Source organism: Parasteatoda tepidariorum, chromosome 2 (assembly GCF_982258835.1).
Source record: "Parasteatoda tepidariorum strain Cologne lab strain chromosome 2, Ptep-v5.0, whole genome shotgun sequence".
Lineage (NCBI taxonomy): Eukaryota > Metazoa > Arthropoda > Arachnida > Araneae > Theridiidae > Parasteatoda > Parasteatoda tepidariorum.
This window is the reverse complement of record NC_141756.1, coordinates 101,246,658-101,273,507: the sequence shown is the minus strand read 5'-3', so window position 1 is coordinate 101,273,507 and position 26,850 is coordinate 101,246,658. Positions and strand designations below refer to the sequence as shown.

General features: G+C 31.1%; 1 protein-coding gene across 4 annotated transcripts in view; it reads left to right on the top strand.

Moving 5' to 3' along the window:
• The window catches only part of LOC107439279 (1-phosphatidylinositol 4,5-bisphosphate phosphodiesterase zeta-1), an 80,710-nt gene that overhangs the window by 14,770 nt on the left and 39,090 nt on the right, over positions 1-26,850 (top strand). For all 4 annotated transcript variants that reach the window (XM_087157892.1, XM_087157890.1, XM_087157891.1 and 1 more), the window contains exons 2-8: positions 2,594-2,755; positions 5,949-5,990; positions 7,873-7,961; positions 12,373-12,560; positions 17,047-17,176; positions 18,482-18,597; positions 19,833-19,902. In XM_087157892.1, the coding sequence (XP_087014018.1) occupies positions 2,594-2,755; positions 5,949-5,990; positions 7,873-7,961; positions 12,373-12,560; positions 17,047-17,176; positions 18,482-18,597; positions 19,833-19,902 (797 nt within the window). The remainder of the gene's footprint in view (positions 1-2,593; positions 2,756-5,948; positions 5,991-7,872; positions 7,962-12,372; positions 12,561-17,046; positions 17,177-18,481; positions 18,598-19,832; positions 19,903-26,850) is intronic.

Sequence of the window (26,850 nt, the reverse complement as noted above, 5' to 3'; positions counted from 1 at the left end):
AAAAAACAAGTCTATTAATTTTTTATTAATTTTCCGAGTGCTTTGCTTGGGTTCTATTTGTAGTTTTATCATATTAAGGGTTCTTTGTAGCTTCATGCGCAGATTATACAACTTCTTTTAATCGTTTTCATGTTGTTAATTTTCAATACGTAAGTATATATTGATTTTTTTTAAAATTAAGAATATCTTTTGCAAGTTTCTGATAGCTTGTCTTGTACGAATTATCTAAAATATGAAATAACATTTCATATTGTTACTCTAAGCTATGTATATTTTACTGTGAATGATCGAAATTGGTGGTTGTTGACATACACCAGTGAATGCTGACAATCACATAGTCGCTTTGGTAAATGTTCGAAATACATACTATGTCTAGTTAAGTGCCAATGCTCGGTATACATTTAACCTGTACTCCGAACACTGATGTTTCTCCTAATCTATCCTATTTATATTAAAATATCGAATAAATATAATAAGTACAACGAATAAATTATTATCAAATCAGATATAACAAATATTTCGAACATTCACCAAAGACACTAAGTGATTGTTAACATTCACCGGTGAAAGTCGACATTCTCTTTATTTAATTCATTCATTGTAACATATTCATAACGCTCTGGCATCTAATTTTTCGTAAATGAATAAAAATGTTCATTCATTTTGTTGGAAAAGATAGTTTAAAAAAAAGAAATTTCCTAAATAATGTTTCAATCAATATCATAATACACTCTATAACAAAAAAATCGACGCACCAAGAAGCAATCATCCGATTGCTTTGAAATTTCGTATGCATGAATGTTTTGAACAGATCAGGCTGGAATGATGCCGACTGGGGACGTATAGTTTTTAGCGACGAATCCCGCTTCCAACTGTGTCCTGACGATCATCAAAGACGTGTTTGGAGACGCACAGGGCAGAGGGGGGATCCTGCCTTCACTATTGCACGCCACACCGGCCCTCAACAAGGCATTATGGTCTGGGGTGCCATTTCCTTTGACAGCCGGACCCCTTTGGTCGTCATTAGAGGTACACTTACTTCACAGCGGTACGTCGACGTCATCCTAGGACCTGTTTTGTTACCGTTCCTTTTGTAGCGCCCTGGGCTGGTTTTTCAGCAGGACAATGCCAGACCACATACGGCACGTGTTGCTATGAACTGTCTGCAAGCTTGTCAAACTCTTCCTTGGCCTGCCAGATCACCAGATCTCTCTCCCATCGAGCATGTCTGGGATATGATGAGAAGGCGATTGCATCTGGCACGGAATGTTGATGACCTCGTTCGACAATTGGATCGAATTTGGCAGGAAATACCGCAAGAGACCATCCGGGAACTTTATCGGTCCATGCCACGCCGTGTGGCAGCTTGTATCCAGGCTAGAGGCGGGTCAACACCTTATTGAACTTGTTACTGTAACTCTGCAATAAATTATTCAATTGTTCTGAAATTTTAATCATTTACTATTCTGTACATTGTCTTCCTATCCACCAATTTTCGTTTCAATCGGACAACTTCTTTTTGGTGCGTCGATTTTTTTGTTATAGAGTGTATATTGCGTAGATTTCATTTTCATTGATGAGTATTTTTTTTAAATTTTTTATCAGAGGATTACTATGAGGATCATATTACCAAGCAGACTCATGACTGCATGATAATAGTTTTAACTTTTCTGACATTTTTAATGCTCTTTAAAATATAAAAATAAATTTAAAAAAATGGAAAATGGTTGTGATTCATTTGTGATTCGATCGGTTGCGAAACATATGTAACATATGTATGCTACATATGTTTGCTACCGTGAATGACCGAAATCAAGAGAATGTCGACTTTCACCGATGAATGTCAACAACCACATAGTCGCTTTTGATGAATGTCCGAAATATTTGTTATATCCGATTTGATATTAATTTATTCGTTGATATTATTATATTTATTCCATATTTTAACATCTTCTGAGGATAGATTAGGAGAAACATCAGTACCGGTTAAATGCATACTGGGCAGTGGCATTTGACCTTAAAAAAACATTGATATAGGGCAGTGTTTACCAAAGTGTGGTACGCGTACCCCCAGGAGTACGGGAACAGTTTAGCGGGGATACGCTTTCCTATGCGAAATATCTCGCAACAGACGAAAATTTCAAAAAATTTTATTTAAAAACAACGAAAATTTACGTTACGGAAATTTACGAACAGCAAGAAAATTTACGATTACGGCTATTTTTTGCAGGATTAACAGTTAATTATTAGTGGTGTCAACAGCCAGTTGGGATTTTTAACTTCTGTGAAATTTTTTTATAGTAACAAATACATTCAGACGTATACCAAGCAATGGCACGAACCTTAAAAAAACATTAATTTAGGCCATACCGGACAATGGCACTTAACTAGACGTAGTATATATTTCGGACATTTACCGAAGCAGCTATGCGATTGTCAACATTCACCGGTTAAGTCAACAACCACTGCTCCACACTATGCTTCCACTATCGTAACAACCGGATACTTTTGGCCGGATAGTGTACCACGTCAGTAGAAGAAAGCTTCTTAAAAGAAGGTATTTCTCCGAATCAAACAATCCATATTCTTTCAGTGATGCCCCTGAGCAAGATCCTGAAGGGGATGTCTCAAGGGACCATCATGTACAAAGTACGATCTGCAGACAAATGGTACAGAAGGAAGTACAGGGTGGACATGCAGAATATGCGACTCTCCTACACTCCTTCCAAGAAGCCATTCTGGAGAAGAAGTGCGAGTGAGTGTGTATTTTATTAAAATTATTGTTTTGAAAAATCTGCTTTACGAAAGCTAAAAATGACACAGATTGTGAAATTCAGTTTTATATGTAACAGGACCCATTTTTGTAATGATTAAGTATAAACCTGCAGCTATTCAGACCAATTTCACAATGAATAATCCGAGCCAAAAGTGATTTTTTTCCGAAGAAATTTGCCGTCTAAGTGAGATTATATGTTAACGATATTCTGGAAAGAATCTGAATAAATTAGAGACGAGTCGCTTATTTTAAGGTTGGTTCGAGATGACTAATAAAGACCAACGATAATAAATAAAGGCCAATAATAACAATAAGAGGCCGTCGAGATCCGTTTGAGATTTAAAAATGACAAAAGCCAACAATAATAAAGACCAAATAAAGGCCATTTAAAAAAAAAAGTTTAAGTGAGATTATGTGTTTAAGTTAAAAATTTAAGTGAGATTATATGTTTAAGTTAAAAGTTAAAGTGAGATTATATGTTAAAAATATTCTGGAAGGAATCTGCATAAATTAGAGACAAGTCACTTATTTTAAGGTCGGTTCGAGGTGACAAATAGAGACCAACGATAATAAATAAAGGCCAATAATAACAATAAAAGGCCGTCGAGATCCGTTTGAGATTTAAAAATGACAAAAGCCAACAATAATAAATAAAGGCCATTTATATAAATAAAAAAAAAGTGAGATTATATGTTTAAGTTAAAAGTTTAAGTGAGATTATATGTGAAAGTTAAAAGTTTAAGTGAGATTATATGTTAACAATATTCTGGAAAGAATCTGAATAAATTAGAGACGAGTCGCTTATTTTGAGGTCCGTTCGAGATTTAAAAATGACAAATAAAGGCCAACATTTGAATACGAAGAGAGAGACTCAATAAAATATTTTATCGTGACTACTTATTTAAGAGTTTCAAAGAAGTCCCCTCCCTGTGCTCTTCGTTTGTTCTCAAATGTAACAGAGCATTGCCGTCTTAGAAGGAGTTGACAGTTGAAGAGGAGTACTGATAGTCATCAGTCACACATGGCGTTCAGGGTCTCGTGTTTTATACGCTTTTCCCTTTCTGGTTTTTGATTTCCTGACGGTTTAATGGATCTCATCTGACCTCGTCACACAGTTGCAGGACAAGCTGCAATAAAAACTTATTTAAGGGTTTCTTAATTCCTTAGACTTTTTTTTATATCTAATTAGATGGACTCTTGCAAATTTGTTTACATCGAAAGTAGAATGAAAGTATATCAAAACTTATCACCAGCTTTTTTCACGCCTGAGTGTCTTTTTTATTTGAATAAAATAAACAAACCATGTAAAGAACAACAATTATTTCAACTGGGGACTCTGAAACATTATGTCTAAAACCTAAAGGAAATTTCTTATTCTTACTGACAAGTCAGTAATGCTTATAAAGACACTAAAATCTATTTACTTTTAAAATGTTTGAAGTGAGAACAAAAATGCACAAAAAATTACACTTTGATATATATATATATATATCAAGTGTATTGATATATAATATATATATATATATATATGTGTGTATTATATATATAGCACGATAGACAATAGAAAGACAAAAAGTGATATATATATATATATATCAAGTGTATTGATATATAATATATATATATATATATATGTGTGTGTGTGTGTGTGTGTATTATATATATAGCACGATAGACAATAGAAAGACAAAAAGAAAAGAGAGAAAAATGAAGAAAATTAATAAGTTTTATTACTTAATGTGTTCTATTTTCGTTAAAATTTTTCTGAGTGCTCCTCACACTATTGTATAGGTATATTTTACTTTAGCTATATTGATACAATATTAGGAAGCACTCCTTTTTGCGGATATAATCGTGTGAGCTGATGAGGAGATTATCTTCTTAATCGTGTTTTCCGGATTTTCAATAAGTTTTTCTTTTAAGATAAATAAATTTCTTTTAAAAATATTTTTAAAGATAATTTTATTTCAATTATTTTTCTCCTTCGTTTGTCATAAATCTTTATTATTTTCCATATTTTCTCAATATTTAAACTTTATATATATATATCAGTAATATTTTTGTCATTTGAGAATGGAAAACATTGTTTCCAAATAGAAGTGTTGCAAAGATTTCCCCCGAAGCCTCGATTGCATTCAGTTGAGGAAATATTTCAAAAGTGATATCCCCTTTTTTTCACGTATGTTGTAAATCACACAATCTAGGTCAACCATCCGTCAAAGAAAATTTTCGAAAAGAGAGTAGTTTGTGGTTTTTCTTCTTCTCTTATTGTGTTTAAAAGGTCACTAAAGGGCCCAATAATTAACTATAATTTACTAATTCTATGTTACAGTTTTATGAATGAGTCACAAAAAAAAACTGTAAAATTGTATGAAATGTCGCTAAGATGTCGCGTTTGGGAGGTGACAATGTATTCTTTGTGAGAAGTGTGACTTCACTTTGGATTAAAATTGAATTCTATAGATTAAACAATGTACGTAATTAGTTTTAATATCTTTTCAAACTTTTCATCTATCATTGTTGTTAGGCTCACAAATACATATAGTTACGCACATTAGTTATATTATATCAGAAACACATATAGTTACGCATATTAGTTTAACCATATGTGTTTTATAGCACATTAGTTATAAAACATAAATAGTTAAAAGTTTAGAAAATAAAACTTGAAAAATGATTTGTAACGTGTGTTTTCAGGAACTGTTAATATATGTTTACACAATGTGGAGTGACATGGGGGGGGGGGTGACGAAGGGGATAACCTCGAGTTTAACACTTTTTGACAAAGAGGGAATTAAGGGATCAAAAATATAGAAGAAAAAGTATGACCTCATTTATAAATAACTGCTTTTGACAGCCTTGACCACGTAAATGAATTTTAGGCAGTAACATATTATTTATGCATTATATATCCAACGCACAGAGAAAAAAAAAATATTCGAGTCAAATATTGAACCTTAAAATATATGAAAGATTTTAAGCAGGTAAGTGCAAAAAAAGTTCATATTTTTTATATACAAATATTTTATAACTTTTAGGCTGTTAGTGAACTTCCTATGAATTGCATTGGATTCAATAGAATCTCAAAAAGGAATTCCTGATATTTGTAAATAGAATAATGTGATTAAGATAAGTTCATAAACTAACTATAATTTTCTTTTTACAAATACAGTATGCAAGTGCGGATCTTTCTCACAGCTGAGCACGAGTGCGGGTGAGTTTTATCATTATATCGATCATACCTACTTGTTTGTTCTTAAAAACAGACCATTATGGCTGTTTATCTAGCGATAAAGGGGAATTACAGAGCCGCAAATGGCTCAGGGGATAGAGCTCTCGCCCTCCAATGAGGTGACCCGGATTCGAATCCCAGCCATGGCTGGTCGTCATGAATCCGCATCCGACTTGCACCAACGTCAGTGTTGACGTGAAATATCCCCAGTGGTAGACGGTTCATGGGTTAGAGTCTCTCTATCATCTGGCTAACCGTGGGAAGTTCTTGTGATCTTCCTCCCCATGTAACGCAAATGCAGGTTAGTTTCATCAAAAAAGTCCGCCACGAAAGCAAATTTCTCCCAAAACTAGATCCAGGAGTTCCCTTGTCTTCTGAATCGGGTACAAAATTACAAGGCTACGGAGTTGAACATTATTTCTTTATAAACGTCTAAACTAAAAAACTGACTTATGAAACTAAAACTGCGTAAATAGAGAAAATTACGATTTTCAAGTAGATTATACGAGAGAAATTAATTTAATGAACGTCTAAATTAAGAAACTAACTTATGAAACTAAAACTAAGAAAATAACGAAAACTACGATTTTCAAGTAGATTATACGAGAGAAATAAATTTTATGAACGTCTAAACTAAGAAACTAAGTTATGAAATTAAAATGAAGAAAATAAAGAAAACTACGATTTTAAATTAGATTATTAGAGAGAAATTAATTTTATGAACGTCTAAACTACGAAACTAAAACTAAGAAAATAAAGAAAACAACGATTTTCAAGTAGATTATAAGAGCAAAATTAATTTTATGAACGTCTTACCAAGAGCGAAAAAAGCTGTAGGTTAGAATTTCTGATTCGTAATTAAAACAATGAAATCAAAAATATCGTTGAAATGATGAAATTCTCTTTTATTCACAACTCAAGAAGTATTTATGGGATATCTCAAAAATAAACTCACCAACTTAATGCATAACAAAATTAAAAGTGAAAAAAAAATAATTCTGAAAACATTATCAAACAGCAGCGGTCGCCATAGCAATGACGACGCATGCGCACTGTTTACTATTGCTCTTGAACACAGTTGAAAAGTGTGATGACGCCCAAATAAGGTGAGCACGCTACCAAACCCAAAATAACACCCATTTTGCCAATGGGCTAAAAAATTTTTTTATTTTTTCCTTTCTCAGTCCTTCCTTTACGCGATTATGTTAGACAAAAATTTATCATACACACTGTTGGCATATTTAAATCAAATCGTTTGGCATTAAGTTTCAAAGTAGCCATAAAATCATTTCATATTAAAATTTATATGAAAGAAAAAAACAAAAATTATTAAAAGAAGAGGCTCAATTAAAATATTCTCTGATCAAAAATTGCTATTGACATTTGATATGAAATTACAGTACATTGTTAAATCCTGTTATTTTCTAGTGGATATATTCAATTCAGAAGAAGTTCGAAAAGGTTGGCATTCCGATGTATTCAATGTCCTAGAAGCAAAATTTAGAAGAAAACTTCAGTTTTCTTCTAAAGTTTTCTTCAGTTTATTTACAGTTTTATTTACATTAATTCTCAAAGAAATGGAACAAGCAAGATTGCGAAATTTATTTTACGAACCAAAAAATGAGTAACGCCAAAAAGAAAAAAAAAGGAAAATTCTTTTTCAAATCGTTTAAATCAAATCGTTTGGCATTAAATTTCAAAGTAGCAATAAAAAGATTTCATATTTAAATTCATATGAAAACGAAAAAGAATTTCATTTAAAAAAAAAAAAAGGGCTTCGCAATTAAAATATTCCCTTATCAAAAATTGTAATTGATATTTGATATGAAATTATAGTACATTGTAAAATCCTGTTATTTTCTAGTGGATATATTCAATTTAGAAGAAGTTCGAAAAGGTTGGCATTCCGATGTATTCAATGTCCTAGAAGCAAAATTTAGAAGAAAACTTCAGGTAATATTTCTCTAACCATTAAAAAAAGGGGTGACTTCGGGGATAGCCTTCTTAGAGGACTTCCAAGAAGCTTTTTATCGCTCTTTCATTTCTATAAATAGTTTAAATTTCATAGTACCGAGTACGGACAGACCTAGAGGCGTTTCAAATACCGAAAATAAATTTTCAAACTATCGAAATCAAAGTATGAAAAGTTTGAACTCAAGCAAAGTATGAACTCAAGATTACGCAATAGGGAAGTTCTCTTCCAAATACAGTAATCTCTCGCTATCTCGAATATGCTAAAAAATCCAAAATAGCGACTTTTCGAGATAACAAGTTCAGAGCTAAATATGTTCTAAAAGTAGAAAAATATGTTCTAAAATCGTACTCTAAATGTTCGAGTCATGAAACATAAGAATAATTACTACTAATAATGTATTTAATGATAGTTGACTGTAAGTCTAAATACAAGCAGTGATAATTGTTAAAAGTAAGACAAAAACAAATATGCATTAAATAGAAAAAAATTGGCTTACAATAAACTTACAATGTGATTTTTCCGAAAAAAATTCATTTTCTATTTCGAAAAAATATTCGATATAACAAGGTTTTGAGAAGAAACTCAAAACATTATGTGGTTATGTAATGCCAAGGGGAAAAATATTTTTTTGACATATCCAGATTTTCGAGACATGGAATTTCGAGTTATCGAGAGTATACGTCTACACTTGTTTGCATTCTAATTTTATTTTCAGGATTTGAAATTTCATAGTTTTCACTAGTTTTGCATGAACTCACTTTTTCTATACTTTAAATTTTAAATTAGTTATGGTGGTGAAATAGAATTTGCGAGGAAAAGTTTCTCTCGCGGTATGGTGTCCTCTTAAGAAGACGCGGTACAGAGAAAAGAGATCTGAATTGGCTAAATCCGTCTTAACTCTGTCACTTAGGGGGAGGTGCCTTAGAGGATAATGGGATACCTGCTAGTGACATAATTTGGGTATCTCGATCCTGATTGGTTGTCAAAACGGGACATTTGTTTACGTTAGCAACAGTTCTTTCCATTCTATTTCGAGTAAGCCAAGCCCATTAAATACCCATTCTTCTTAATTAATGCAGCCTATATTCTTTAACAAAAATTCTTTTTCAAAAATTTCAACTCATTTTTTTGTTCTGCTTCATATAGTTAAATCACGAATTCAGTTATTAAATTTTATAATTGAGCACTATTTATTTATTTTTTCTTTAATCTTATTTTTAAGAGAAAGGGGGGAATTCTCACTACATTCTCCATGTTATTTTAGCTTTAAAAAGATGGAATTTAGATGAAACGTCTGTTAGTCTGCTACTTGGGGATGTGCATAATAATTTTTTTTTGTTATTCTACCTTATATATTTTTTTCTTTTCATTTTGTTCGATTTCATCTTGAATTTTCCATTCTTAATTCATTGTGTACCACAAACATATAACCGTTATATACATGTTGGAGTAAAAAGTTACACAAGTTTACAAAGCTTGCGACTGCTTCATTATTTTTTCATACAAATTTATTTTTATTGAACTATGGATGGTTGACTGAATGTAAACAATAACAACCTTCCTAAAACCGGAAGAGATTTAGAAAGCTTCCGGTGTATCCCTCCGCTTATGTTACGCTTACGAGGTGATGCGTGAACAGGTTTAATATTCTAGGAAGCTTCATTACTGTGGTTTGTGTTTAAATTTACGCGTAAAAATTTTACCATTCATCAGAGTTTTTTGTAATTTATGAATTCTAGCAGATCGTGAACCCAATACAAATTTACCAAAATTTTATATCACTGCATAAATGAAGTGTAAGGTTAGTCATCTTTTGAGTGCTATCCTTGATTTGGCTATATTTGTGTAAAATAGCGCGGTTTGTTAATTTTCGGATAGCATCATAGCAAGCTTACGAAGTTTACCGATTTCATTTGTTGCCTGTTTCTTTGAAAGTTAGATAAAGAAAACGAGTTATATTGGAAACATTACAAGCATAATAATATTGGAAGGTGCATTTTTCAAACTTAATCGTAAAAATCAGTCGGAAGTGGTATGATGGAATAAAAAAAATGCATCTACCTTTCGATCATTTGTTTGGGAATTATTAACTGCTAAATTTGTAGTTAAAAAAAGATCCCGTGAGGGCTGCTCGCATTTGTAGGCGCATTGAAAGGACCAGTTTCATTTGTAAGCTTAATGCAAGGTTTTTTTTTCTCGATATTTCAATATATTTGGTTCAAAAATTATTGCAATATTAAATGTTTTTTTTTCTTTCCCAATTTTTTCTTTGCTTTTTAGTAATGTCTATTTTTCTACTGTTGAATCGAAAATTATCTTTTTCTCTTGAGATCATTATTTTATATTCTCGCGCTTGAGTTAGTGTCAAAAATAATAAACAATAGAAGAAAAAAAAAAGATGGAAATGACTTTTCCTATAGAGATGTCTCTTATGATTAACGATTAAACAGTCCAATCAATAGTCGACATTTTTCATGCACCTACACATATTTTATTTTACGTCGTTGAACGGCAGACTCACATTTAGGTTTGTGGCTTTGATCTATGTTCGACGTCGCTATCAGAAATTCCCCTAGAAATACGTTTTTATTCTGAAAATCCTTCTTTTTGAGTTCGTGTCACACGTATTTCAAGCTTACAAAAGAAATAATTCCTAATTATTTTCTTCCAAAGTATAAAATCTGTCTTTTTTTCCACATCATTTACTAACTTTAGAAGCGGTTTTCAGAGAATAAGAAAATATCGCTGTGAATTGATTTATTATGCTCACAAATATAGTCATTGTCAAATGTTAAGAATGCAATTCATTTTATGGCTGTCTGTTTAGTTTTTGGCTTTTTTCAAAAGTGTATGTAGTAGGCATACATTTTTGCAAGGAAAAAAAAGTAAATGTCGGTCAGTACCCAAGAACTTCTGGATATTGTAACAAAACAAATGACCATCACTGAAATTAGTCAGTGAGAATTCAAATAATGGTTTTGCTTTGGAATAAAAATAGTTACTAACTAATAGATTCATTGCTGACAAATCAAATCAATAAAATTTCAAAAGTTGTAAAGCTTTTTTTTAAATATTTCTTTTATAAAATTAGTATTTTTTAATTGTACTTATGAAAAAATTTCTTATAATTTCAAATCCTATCCTATCTACTTCAATCTTATTTCATTCAATTCAACAAGAAAAATTACATCGAAAAATATACCTTACATGTTTAGTTACTCTTTAGATAGCAATGCAAAAAGTGAATACAAGTAGAATAAAAGTACTTTTTATAAGCCAAACAATTTTTGACTACTTCTATTGACACTTGGATAGTTTCATTCGATTTATCGTTAAAAAAAACTACATAGGAAACAATTCACCACTGATTAAATGACAATGTCAGATGCCTAAATAGGTACTAATACATATTTATACTTTTTATATATAAAACCTGTATTACTTCTAAGCTATAGTCTGCTCATCTCGTAATTGGTTTCATGGTAAAAACAAATGAGTAATAGGAAAGTAGGTACTTTATTTAAGTCGCACTAGAGCTGACAATGGGCTATTGGCGACGATCTGGGAAACATCCCTGAGGATGATCCGGAGGCATGCCATCACAATTTTGATCATCTGAAGAGGGGATGGCTTCCCTGCTTTGGCATCCCGAAGACTTCCGCGCTAAGTCGAGCACTTTACGGTCGAACAGTTTAACAAGGACCCTCGATCCCTACGCAGACTGATCAAAGTGGTCACCCACGAGCTTACTGACCATAGCTAGTGATGCTTTACTTCCGTGTTCTACTGGGAACCCCGTCTTCACGAGCAGTCCATTGTGGGACCAAATTAGTCGAAAACAATATCTCCTGTTTCGATGAAATTCAATTCTCCCCTCAACTCACCTTCAAAATAAAATTACAGAGAAATTTGCAGTAGGGGACATATCTAAGTTTTCTGCCAATGAAATATTTTTTATGATAATTTTTTTTAATAGAAACCTTTTTTTGTTATAATTACTGGACTAACATGCATTTCCTCTAAACTACAAAAATTTGAGCTCACAACAAATTGTCACTTCGAATTTTCTTCTGGGCCGACCGGACTACGTAGTGGTCAAGGAACTGGCCTAAGATTGGAAAGGTTCTGGATTCGAATCCAGGGCAAGACATGGATGTTCTTTCATTCTCTGCACTATCTGTCTTTACTGTGGGAGCAAAGTTAGAACATCCAATACGGTGCCTCTGAAAGAGTGGCCAACAAATCTGCCCTGTCCAATTGCAATTGTCTGAATTGTCGAAATGTTAACAGAGGTGGGCATTGGAAATACATAAAAAAAAAGAAATGTTTTTTGGATGTCGATTTTGGCACTGTATTTACTATTCTGAAATGATTTCTTTTTAATTCTAGGCAAGGCTACACCCTCAGCTTTTATCAATACTGAAGGAAGAGAATTGTTTTTCCTTAATAATTGGTCCATCTCATATGGTTTTAGACTTAATTGCCCCAAACACCCATGCTCGAGATGCATGGGTTAGAGGCCTGCGGCAACTCATTGCTTGTTGTAAACATCTGGAATCACAGCACGAAGAAGAAAGGTGACATTTTTTTTCATTCCGCCATTTACAATTTTTTCAACAAAAAAAAGTGACATTTTTTTCACTCCGCCAATCGCAATTTTTTCAACAAAAAAAGGGAAAGAAAGGTGACATTTTTTTTACTCCGCCAATCACAATTTTTTCAGCAAAAAAAAAAAAAAAAAAAAAAAAAAAAAAAAACGAAAACGAATTTAAAAAAAAGTATGACTAACGATTGGATAACGAAGTAATCTTTTCTTTTACTCGAAGTAATCTTTTCTTTTTAAGATTACTCGTTGTTACAAATTGAATTTATAACGAATAGTTTTTCTTCTCTTCTCTTTTTCTTCTTTTGCCGCAGAATTTCAATAGTTTTATAGGACATAAATACGTTTATTTCTTTTTTTTTAGTGAATCATATTTATATTCTGTGTTGATGGTCCTTTTTCGTTGAACAATGCAAGTAATATAATTGAGTTAAACTATAAGTATTATCTAAATTTAATATTTTGAAGTTAGACTAACTATTTATTCTGCATAATGTAAAAGAAAAAAAAAAAGAAATAGAGCGATGAACATATAAATTAACAGGGAAAAAAGAAGATATATATATATATATATATATATAATATATATATATATATATATATATATATATATATATATATATATATATATATATATATATATATATATATATATATATATATATATATATATATATATATATATATATATATATATATATATATATATATATATATATATATATATATATATATATATATATATATATATATATATATATAAAAATCTCTTGTCACAGTTTTAGTGGTTAAACTCCTCCTAAACGGCTCGACCGATTTTGATGAAATTTTATATGTATATTCAGTAAGTCTGAGAATAGGTTTATAACTATTTTTTTTTTCATTTTTTGGACATATTTAACGTATATTTTAAATATATCTTTATTTAAACGATTCCAAACTAGACATAGAAACATAATTAATCAAAAGTAACATTCACGCACGTTGCAACAAGTCATATTAAACTGTAATACTTATGCTCGCCCTTAAAAGAAGAGCATTAAATATATTTGCAAGCATGTGAATAAAGGCAGTATATAATATGGCAGTATTTCGAGTTGAAAATACTAATGTGACTGCTCTTCCAGTGAATAACAACGACGAAATAACGCTGTACCAAATTGGCCGGTCCATCAGCTCCAATGAAGCTGTTTGGCGTAACTTTGGATTCCCAATTCATGATCCAACCGTTAGTCATTTAGCCGTCCATCTTGAAAACGGTCAGAGCGTATATTTCACGAACGAGACAGCGATTGACCGAGCTATAAATCCACCAAAAACTGCACTAGCCGAATTTTTTTGAATTGTGTAATCGTGCGGATGCTTTTGGTGCCTTTGCATGGACATTACTCTACTCAGAAGTACCATACTATTTCACATGGGCTCAAACAAAAAAAATGGACACCCCGCAATCAAGGCACACCGGTTGATGCATGTCCCGGTTTATTCAAATCAAAGCCTTGGGGAGAGTACAGTCAACCCAAGGCAGATTGAGTGCTTTTATTGTCGACTGTTGTTGGTCAATGTCACCGGCTAATTGTCAATTCAAGATATACGTAAAGTCGATGGACATCAGCATCCATCGTATAAAGATGCATGCCTTGCACTCGGCTTGCTGGAAGACGACAACCAGTGGGAATGTATGCTTGCTGAGACTGTACCGCAAAACAAATTCGTCTACTATTTGCTATAGTATTAACTACATATCCTCCTGTCCGTATAGAAACGTTATGGGATAATCACAAAGATTCGATGACTGATGATATACGGTATCAACATCGCACACGTTGCAACGATCTAACGATAGCATTCAGCGATGCTATGTACAATGAAGCACTGATTGCTATTGAGGATCTTTGCATTATTATTGCCAACGTGCCACTCAGTCATTTCGGTATGCCTTCACCAAATTGAAGTGCATCTGATTTATTAAACAATGACATGAGAACTTCAATACAATACGATAGAAATGACAACGATTGTTACTCGCAATATTTCACTAATGAATGAGGAACAAAGGAACATTTATGACCGCATTATGCTCGCTGTTTCGGCAGGACAAGGAGGATTTTTTTTTTGGATGCACCAGGTGGAACTGGCAAAACACTTATTATATCGCTAATTCTCGCTGAAATACGATCAAATAATGGCATCGAGTTGGCCATTTCATCATCTGGAATTGTGGCAACTTTATTGGATGTAGGCAGAACAGCTCATTCAGTATTTTAGCTGCCACTAAATATTTAAAACAATTCAGATGCAGTGTGCAACTTAAAAAAGCAATTGTCTATGGCCACAGTGTTGAAACACTGTAAAATTATCATCTGGGATCTATCACTATGGCACACAAACATTCGCTTGAGGCGTTGAACAGGACATTGAAAGATATAAAAAAGAATGAAAAATTATTTGGCGGCTCTCTCTGTTACTCCCTTCAGGTGATTTCAGACAAACACTTCCCGTCATTCCGCGTTCAACGTACGCTGATGAGATCAATGCTGGTCTGAAATCATCTCCACTGTGACGTAATGTTGAAAAAGTTCAACTAAAAGTAAATATGCGCGTCCAAATGCTTCAAAATCTATCTGCTCAAACATTCTCAAAACAATTGTTAGATATCTGTGGTGGAAAAGTTGCTAAGGATGAGACTGGATGCATAAAATTACCGGACGATTTCTGCACAATCATTGATTCACAAGATGCTCTCATTATAACCTAATATTTCTCGATGTACACACACAATACATTCATCATGAGTGGCTGGCAGAAAGGGCGATTTCATCAGCAAAAAACGTGAACGTCAACGAAATGAATCTACAACAGTTATTGCCAGGTAACTTGGTGGCATATATATATATCCGTTGATGCAGTTCGCGATCACATTGAAGCTGCAAATTTTTCAACAGTTTTAAACTAATTGGATTTACCAGGCATACCACCGCATAATTTAGTACTCAAAGTTGAATCTCCGGTTATTTAGCTTCGTAATTTGAACCCACCATGGCTGTGCAACGACGCGCAATTAGTCATTAAAAAATTAATGAACAACGCTATCGAAGTTATTATTTTAAGTGACAAATTCCGGGGTGAAAGTATATTACTTCCACGAATCCCTATTATACCCACAGATGTGCCAATTCAATTTAAACGCATTCAGTTCCCCATTACATTGGCCCTTGCAATGACAAGGCCAAACAATGTCCGTTTCTGTCTTAGGTTTGAGCCCACCATGTTTTTCACACGAACATACGTGGCATGCTCTCGAGTGGGCAAACCATCAGGTTTATTTGTGTTAGCTAAAGATGGAATGACAAAAAATATTATACACTAAATTGCACTAAAAGATTAATATTGTTGACTAATATTTTCGGAATTCGTTGTATATATAATTCATAAAAAAAAGTTACAATAAATTAAAAAAAACTATTATTTGGTGTATTGTTATTTTCACATTCTGTCATCGTTCACAGCGCTCCATGCCTCTTCCACTCATATACCACATACGCACACACTTACAATAAATAAGATATATTTTCATACTCTAGAAATAAGAAATAATTCATATGGCAAAACAACGTTTGCCGGGTCAGCTAGTATATATATATATATATATATATATATATATATATATATATATATATATATATATATATATATAAATATATATATATATATATATATATATATATATATATATATATATATATATATATATATATATATATATATATATATATATATATATATATATATATATATATATATATATATATATATATATATATATATATATATATATATATATATATATATAAGTTCATTTGAATTCGCTGCTCGCTTTATAGATTTCAATCCATGTTTTATTCTGTTTTTTCTTTATATTTTATTTTCAGTTGTTACGTGATATTTTTACTTATTGTGTTCTATTTTATTTGGTGTAATTTTTTTGTAAAAATTTTTTGAGTGCTTCTCACACTATTGTATTGATATATTTTGCTTTAGCTATATTGATACAATATTAGAAAGCACTCTGTTTTGCGGATATAATCGTGTGAGCTTTTGAGGAGGATATATATATATATATATATATATATATATATATATATATATATATATATTTGTAGCCCAAAAATAGCGGGTAACCCAAATTTGATTTTCTGTAGCGGGAACTTTTAAAAGTAGTCCGATCCGATACTGATAACAACGCTGCTACTGTGGGTTTACGATTGTTAAAATCATCAAATCACTAGTCACAGAAATGCAACGTTTCAACAAGCTAATAAAGATCGAGATACCGACACTACGTCACTTGCAGGCATCCAATAACAACCATCCCAAGTTCCCATTTTAGCATATATTCTGTATATGTATAACAATGTGTTTTTTTTTATGATTAGATGCATAAAATGTTAATTGTTTAGGTGGATAAAAGAACATGTGAGAAAAGCAGATGTTAACGGCAATGGCAGCTTAACATTCGAGGAGTGTCTGACTTTACTTCAGCAACTCAACATCTCTATGAGGAGACGAGAAGTACGAGAATTATTCAACGTGAGTCTCTGCTGTATTCAATTCATTTAATAAGCGTTAATATACTTGTAATAACGTGAATATAATAACGTGAAACGCCTTCCGGCGAGGTGAAACGGGTTCGAATCCCAGCATTGGCTGGTCGATACGAATTCCGCATCAGGCTTGCACCGACCACAGTGCCGACGGGAAATATCCACAGTGGTAGAAGGATTATGGGTAAGAGTTCCTTTGCCGTTAGGTTAACCGACTGTTAGATTAACTGGAATCGAATCCCAGTGATGGCTGGTCAATATGAATCCCACACGCTTGCACCGACCACAGTACTGACGTAAAAATATCCCCAGTGGTAGACGGATCATGGATTAGAGTCCCCTTAACGTCAGGCTAACCGTGGGAGATTTTTGTGGTTTTCTTCTCCATGAAACGCAAATGCGGGTTAGTTCCATCAAAAAGCTCTCCCCGAAGGCAAAATTTCTTCCAATACTTGATCCAGGAGCTCCCTTGTCTTCTGGATTGGGTTCAAAATTACAAGGCTACAGAGTTGAACATTAGTAGTCGTAAACCCAAAAAATTCGGTCTGCTGTTCAACGACTGTTATAAAATAAAATAAAATGACCTCTTAATGAACAATTAAGAGGTTCAAATTTTCAACCGCTCTCCTGATAAAAAGATATGAGCCCGAGGCGTCGTAAAAAAAATCCGAGGCATCGTAAAAAAAAGGCATGCTTATTCAGAGAAAGGACGTTTTTGTGTGTGATTTCGTAATTTATTTTATTTTATAACAGTTGTTGAACAGCTGACTGAATTTTCAGTTTACGGCTACCAATGTTCAACTTCGAATCCTTGTAATTTTGAACCCAATCCGGAAGACAAGGAAACTCCTGGATCAAGTATTGGGAGAGTTTTGTCATCGTGGAGGGCTTATTGATGGAACTAACCCGCATTTGCGTTACATGGCGAGGAAGACCACGAGAACCTCACACGGTTAGCCTCACGGCAAGGGGACTCAAACCCATGATCCGTCTACCACTGAGGATATTTCACGTCAGCACTGTGGTCGGTGCAAGCCGGATGCGGAATTCGTATCGACCAGCCATGGCTGGGATTCGAACCCGGTTCACTGCATTGGAGGGTTCACCTGGTTCACTGCACTGAGCCATCGCGACTCTCGTAATTTAAATCATAGTGTGCACTAATTAGTTAGCGTATATGAGTTCCTCGAACCATTAAGATTGGATGAAAATCCGATCATTATATTAAAAATGGCGCACTCTAGCGTAGTGACAATGTGCATCTAGTAGCAATGTATTTTTATTTTTTCAGGCAGCTAATTTCAACAAGGTTAAAATAGACGGTGAAGATGCCCTCGAACCCGATGAATTCGTTCATTTCTATCGAAGTCTCGTACACAGACCAGAATTAGAAGAAATCATGAGAGAGTATGTTATTCATTATTATTTTTAATTATAAATAATAATCAGGGCCTATAAAGCATGATTTTACACTAACTTAGATATAAATTAATGTTTTAGCATTTTTAAAGTTATTATAGTAGCAATGTTTATTTAAAATTAAGTTCTATACTTTCGTCTTCTTCATTTTTACTTTCTGGCTGGGGGTGAAATCGCATACTATCTAGAATCAATCGTATTTGGATGCTATCATGCTTTTTTACTCCCCCCCACCCCCCCCACATTTTAGAATTATCGCAGGAATACTGCCTGCTTGGCAAAGTGGCAAGCAAGAAAAAAAATTATGGATCATAACAATCTTCATTAAGACATTTTTGAGAATTGGCAGAACTTCAAATCGCAGCCCGAAAACAGTGTGCTTGAGATTTTTTCTAAGGGAAAATGGCACAAGTTTGTTCCTATGATACGCTACGTCCTATGGAAAAAAGGGAAAACTTAGCTGTATCAGATGGTTCACAATCCGGATAAATGGGTCGCAAAACATAAAAGGAAAAGTTCAATGCAACTATTGCTTGAGAGCATGACTCTCTATTGCGGACAATCATGCATTCGACCCATAAACGTAAAAAGGCGACAAATGGGCCAAACGATTCCATGATATATGCATAATCAGCTCCTGTTTTTGTAATCATACAGCCAAGCTCGGCATAGCAATAGGCTCCAACCATCAATATACAATTGGCCTATTAAATCGGTCGAGGGAATAATATAGTTCTCACACTTATTAAAGGGAAAGACTTAAAATGTTAATTCTTGCATTCCAAACATAGAATAAAAAGACAGGATGTAAATAATGAAGTGTGAGAAAGCGTTTAATTTTGAATAATAAATAAAGAGTTAAGAAAAAAAAGCTCCTCGAGTTAATATATATATATATATATATATATATATATATATATATATATATATATATATATATATATATTAACTCGAGGAGCAGGTTCAAAATAAATAACACATCGCCTCAAAAAAGTTTTACTTAACTTGCTTAATATCTCCTCTTTTGTTAAAGGAAATAAATAAGAAAAAATAAATAAATAAAAATAAATACAATACATAATTCCAAAATTTCACTGATCAATAATTCAGCGTGAGGAATTAATCTAATGTTATTAACCTTTATTATTAAATTAGTTAAATGATAAATAAATTTGTGTATTTTGAATCGATGCATTATAGAAAGAATTAAACTTTATTTGCAGATATTCATTAAATAATTCGACTCTATGGGGACCAGAAGAATTACTTGTTTTCTTGCTGATGGAACAAAATGTAAGAACTCACAAAATGGTAGTTATTTTTTAAAAGGTGAATATTACACATTCAATGCACATTTATAGTTGGCCAAATGTTGCATTTTAATCAAATGAAATTATTAGAATTGCTAAGACGGAATGTAGCCAGATTTCGTTTTTATGTCTGAATCAATGAGTCCACGCTGTTAATTAAGTTAAGCATCGAAATTTCGTTTTCATGTCTGAATCAATGAGTCCACGCTGTTAATTAACTTAAGCATCAAAATTTCGTTTTCACATCTGAATCAATGAGTCCACGCTGTTAATTAACTTAAACATCGAAATTTCGTTTTCACATCTGAATCAATGAGTCCACGCTGTTAAGTAACTTAAACATCGAAATTTCGTTTTCACATCTGAATCAATGAGTCCACGCTGTTAATTAACTTAAACATCGAAATTTCGTTTTTATGTCTGAATCAATGAGTCCACGTTGTTAATTAACTTAAACATCGAAATTTCGTTTTCACATCTGAATCAATGAGTCCACGCTGTTAATTAACTTAAGCATCAAAATTTCATTTTCACATCTGAATCAATGAGTCCACGCTGTTAATTAACTTAAACATCGAAATTTCGTTTTTATGTCTGAATCAATGAGTCCACGTTGTTAATTAACTTAAGCATCGAAATTTCGTTTTTATGTCTGAATCAATAAGTCCATGTTATTAATTAATTTAAACATGTATGAAGTGAACCACTTTATTCAGTGAATCATATTATTCAGAGGCTTTTTTGCTTACAATTTTTAAAAGATTTTGGTGATAATTTTAGTGATTTAAGTAATTTTGGTGATTTAAAACATAAAATATATCTCCAGCAGAATTAATGACTTAATCACTATTTAAATTAATTTCAAAATTAATCGAAATTTCATGAAGAGAATCTTATTAACGCATAAATAGTGTGTTTATTGAACGTACTTTCACGGAATCTCAAAGCCTCATGAAAATTTCAAAAGGTTTTAAAATAAGGTTTAGTGAATGTCACGATTTAGAATAAGACGTGACCTTCTATTGAAATGCAATACTTTTTCGACATTTTCATAATAACCTTTGTAAAACCAAGTGGCTTTTTTCCCCTTTTTCCTTTCTTTTTGTTTTAAGAAATTTTTGATTTTTAAAAGCTGGGATGGGCAATAACTTTTTTTTTTTTTTTTTTTGTGTGTGTGTAAGCTTTAAGAGGAGCCATACCGTGGGAGAAACATTTAAATGCAAATTCTATTTCACCTCCATAACTAATTAAAAAATTTAGTAAAAATGAGTGCAAGTAAACCTAGAGTAAGCCATAAAGTTTTAATTGCTGAAATTTTTTTTGAAAACATCGAGATACAAACGAATTATTGGAAAAAAAGAACTTTCTCGTTGCGTAATCCGAAGTAACCTTTTCACAATTTATTTTCATTTTGATATTTTGAAAAGTTCTTTTCAGTATTTGAAGCAGGGCTAAAGAGTGAATAGAAGGGCTAGGTCACTCCCTTGAAGGAGAGACTCGTGCCGCTCCGAGCTTCTGATTTCAGTCTGTGACGTCACGGCGGAGCAGCATCAATTTCTCGCTTTAAAAATAAATTGTTTCGCGTGTAACTTTTTTGAAATTTATTTCAAAACATTCATTGTTTATCAGAATTTTTTTATTTTGAGGCAATTTTCTTCTCATCTGATTCCAAAAATTTAACAGTCGAATATCAGCTTTCGTGATAGTGACTGGGAAGAATTATTATAAAATACAAAAAAAAAAAAAAAAAAAAAAAAAAAAAAAAAAAACGTCATTTTCCATGTTTTACTTCAGAAAATATGAAAGTGACATCAAATGAATTGTAAAATATACTAGAAGAATTTATCATGCCGTGAATAAGGAAGCATTAGGCTTTATGTTTCCCGTTTAGACGTTTAAGAACTTTTATTAGCCGTTGAAATCGATATCGTCTGGTAACTTGAAACTGAAAAGAAGAAAAAAAAATGTACAAGGTCAAAGGAAATAAAATCTTGAACTTCAAAAATAAAAGTCATTAATGCTTAAAAGTTCTTCCAATTTCCTAATGCATTTTTAATGTCATTATTCAAAATACGTATGTGTTTTAATTATAATGCCTTAATTTTAAATATTTATCAGCAAGTGTAATCTTTCCATTATTGTAATATTGCTCAAAGATTGCTCTTTTTAGTAATTAGCATTTAAGGTTTTTGTTTATTAGTGATAATGTATAAGAAAATTTGCTTTTATATATATGTAATAAAACTGTTACGATCAGTTCTCACAGCAAAAGTAAGATTTTTATTACGAAATAAGAAATTATTATTATAATTCAGAAAGTAATACAAATAAATAAAAAATAGGTCAAACAGCTTTCGGACAAACGAAATGTATAACAATCTAATAATAAATGTTTGAACTTTTAAAACAAATTACAAACAACAACAACAACAACAAAAAGTTGTAACAAATGAGACTATTATATAATTCCAGCAACTTAAAAATTCTTTTGAAATCTTAAAAACTAATGAATACTTGAAGAAAAAAATTTCGAAAAGTTTTTTATGTCTCATTTTTGAAGCAGAACATAAATCAATACACACACCTCCTTTTTGCTTATCCTGTTTTTCTCTGGACCGTTCTTATCAAAATAGATTAATCGTGTAAAATTAAGTTGCCTTAAGTTACTAAATGTGTTTTTGTACTAAGAAAAAAAAAATCCTCATGATTTTAGAGTCACAATAAATTTAATAATTTTCATATTATCTTTTCCACCATTTTCTTAGTAGTGTAAATAAATTGAATTTAAAAAAAAGTTAATGGTAAAATAAATAAAAAAATAATTGTTGAAGACGAGAATAGAAATAGCTAAAGTTGTTATAAAATTGTGAATAAACATATATTATAAGCTATGAAACTAATGAAGTATAGCATGAAAGAATAAGTAAATAGAAAAATAAACGACAAAATTAATAACGAAACAAAAAAAGAGCAGATTAATAATTTCGGATATACAAAAATAACAGTAATGGGGCGGGATAGGTAGTGCGTTGAACTCGTGTTCGTAAGAACGGGAGTTCAAATCCAGGCCGCTGAAGAAATGTTCAATGTTAACTGGTGCATGTTAAATCTGTCGAGTCACGAAGTCCTCCATGTTCCCATAAAAAATCATACCTCTGGGGGTACTGATCCAGGAGTTCCCTTGTCTTCTGGATTGGGTTCAAAATTAAAAAGCTATGGAGTTGAACATTGTGAGCCGTAAACTCTAAACTGGGCCGGCTGTTCAACGACTGTTATAATATAATAAAATAACAGTAATAGCAGCAAGAGCATAGGAAAATATCGGAATTTTCCAAGACAAATTTAGGAAACATTAAAATAAATATTTATATCACCCACAGTTTTAAGTTTTAATAAATATGATTTATGTTATAAAAAAATCTTCATAAGAAATTAACTAAAAGGAAATGAATATGTCATAGATTTGTTTCTTTATGTCATGGCTTTATTTAAAAATCTTTTTACCCCTTATTTTCATTATAGTACGCACCTTTTCCGAAAAATATTTGAACAATTTGACAGAAAATTTTACTCATGTCTCTAAAGACTTCTTATGAAGAAAATATTTTTAATCAAACGTTGGTCAGTATAAAATGTATGTAATAAGTTAATATTGTTAAGCATTTTGAAAGGAGATACTTATTTTTCTAAAGTAAAAGTAATTCAAAAAACCTGTTAAAAATGGGGGGAATGAAAAGAATTATTTTTAACTAATTAAAAAAAATAAGTTATGCTTTAAAAAAAAAGAAAAAAAGGGAAGCTAAAAATATGAAAACTTGAAAATGTTGTAGGAGGTAAATTTTTAACTCAGGTTATTAATTAAGGTATTCGAAAGAAATTGACAATTCTGAGAAGATATAAATATCTCATTACTCCACGTTTTTATTTAATTTACTGGAATAGTTAATTTTTTTAACCGAAATATTTGTGTAATTAACTGAAATAATTGTTGAAAATGTTGTAGGAGGTAAATTTTCAACTCAGCTTATTAATTAAGGTATTCGAAAGAAATTGACAATTCTGAGAAGATATAAATATCTCATTACTCCACGTTTTTATTTAATTTACTGGAATAGTTCATTTTTTAACTGAAATATTTGTGTAATTAACTGAAATAATTGTTGAAAATGTTGCAGGAGGTAAATTTTCAACTCAGCTTATTAATTAAGGTATTCGAAAGAAATTTATTATTCTGAGAAGATATAAATATCTCATTACTCCACGTTTTTATTTAATTTACTGGAATAGTTAATTTTTTTAACCGAAATATTTGTGTAATTAACTGAAATAATTGTTGAAAATGTTGTAGGAGGTATTTTCAACTCAGCTTATTAATTAAGGTATTCGAAAGAAATTGACAATTCTGAGAAGATATAAATATCTCATTACTCCACGTTTTTATTTAATTTACTGGAATAGTTCATTTTTTAACTGAAATATTTGTGTAATTAACTGAAATAATTGTTGAAAATGTTGTAGGAGGTAAATTTTCAACTCAGCTTATTAATTAAGGTATTCGAAAGAAATTGACAATTCTGAGAAGATATAAATATCTCATTACTCCACGTTTTTATTTAATTTACTGGAATAGTTCATTTTTTAACTGAAATATTTGTGTAATTAACTGAAATAATTGTTGAAAATGTTGTAGGAGGTAAATTTTCAACTCAGCTTATTAATTAAGGTATTCGAAAGAAATTGACAATTCTGAGAAGATATAAATATCTCATTACTCCACGTTTTTATTTAATTTACTGGAATAGTTCATTTTTTAACTGAAATATTTGTGTAATTAACTGAAATAATTGTTGAAAATGTTGTAGGAGGTAAATTTTCAACTCAGCTTATTAATTAAGGTATTCGAAAGAAATTGACAATTCTGAGAAGATATAAATATCTCATTACTCCACGTTTTTATTTAATTTACTGGAATAGTTCATTTTTTAACTGAAATATTTGTGTAATTAACTGAAATAATTGTTGAAAATGTTGTAGGAGGTAAATTTTCAACTCAGCTTATTAATTAAGGTATTCGAAAGAAATTGACAATTCTGAGAAGATATAAATATCTCATTACTCCACGTTTTTATTTAATTTACTGGAATAGTTCATTTTTTAACTGAAATATTTGTGTAATTAACTGAAATAATTGTTGAAAATGTTGTAGGAGGTAAATTTTCAACTCAGCTTATTAATTAAGGTATTCGAAAGAAATTGACAATTCTGAGAAGATATAAATATCTCATTACTCCACGTTTTTATTTAATTTACTGGAATAGTTCATTTTTTAACTGAAATATTTGTGTAATTAACTGAAATAATTGTTGAAAATGTTGTAGGAGGTAAATTTTCAACTCAGCTTATTAATTAAGGTATTCGAAAGAAATTGACAATTCTGAGAAGATATAAATATCTCATTACTCCACGTTTTTATTTAATTTACTGGAATAGTTCATTTTTTAACTGAAATATTTGTGTAATTAACTGAAATAATTGTTGAAAATGTTGTAGGAGGTAAATTTTCAACTCAGCTTATTAATTAAGGTATTCGAAAGAAATTGACAATTCTGAGAAGATATAAATATCTCATTACTCCACGTTTTTATTTAATTTACTGGAATAGTTCATTTTTTAACTGAAATATTTGTGTAATTAACTGAAATAATTGTTGAAAATGTTGTAGGAGGTAAATTTTCAACTCAGCTTATTAATTAAGGTATTCGAAAGAAATTGACAATTCTGAGAAGATATAAATATCTCATTACTCCACGTTTTTATTTAATTTACTGGAATAGTTCATTTTTTAACTGAAATATTTGTGTAATTAACTGAAATAATTGTTGAAAATGTTGTAGGAGGTAAATTTTCAACTCAGCTTATTAATTAAGGTATTCGAAAGAAATTGACAATTCTGAGAAGATATAAATATCTCATTACTCCACGTTTTTATTTAATTTACTGGAATAGTTCATTTTTTAACTGAAATATTTGTGTAATTAACTGAAATAATTGTTGAAAATGTTGTAGGAGGTAAATTTTCAACTCAGCTTATTAATTAAGGTATTCGAAAGAAATTGACAATTCTGAGAAGATATAAATATCTCATTACTCCACGTTTTTATTTAATTTACTGGAATAGTTCATTTTTTAACTGAAATATTTGTGTAATTAACTGAAATAATTGTTGAAAATGTTGTAGGAGGTAAATTTTCAACTCAGCTTATTAATTAAGGTATTCGAAAGAAATTGACAATTCTGAGAAGATATAAATATCTCATTACTCCACGTTTTTATTTAATTTACTGGAATAGTTCATTTTTTAACTGAAATATTTGTGTAATTAACTGAAATAATTGTTGAAAATGTTGTAGGAGGTAAATTTTCAACTCAGCTTATTAATTAAGGTATTCGAAAGAAATTGACAATTCTGAGAAGATATAAATATCTCATTACTCCACGTTTTTATTTAATTTACTGGAATAGTTCATTTTTTAACTGAAATATTTGTGTAATTAACTGAAATAATTGTTGAAAATGTTGTAGGAGGTAAATTTTCAACTCAGCTTATTAATTAAGGTATTCGAAAGAAATTGACAATTCTGAGAAGATATAAATATCTCATTACTCCACGTTTTTATTTAATTTACTGGAATAGTTCATTTTTTAACTGAAATATTTGTGTAATTAACTGAAATAATTGTTGAAAATGTTGTAGGAGGTAAATTTTCAACTCAGCTTATTAATTAAGGTATTCGAAAGAAATTGACAATTCTGAGAAGATATAAATATCTCATTACTCCACGTTTTTATTTAATTTACTGGAATAGTTCATTTTTTAACTGAAATATTTGTGTAATTAACTGAAATAATTGTTGAAAATGTTGTAGGAGGT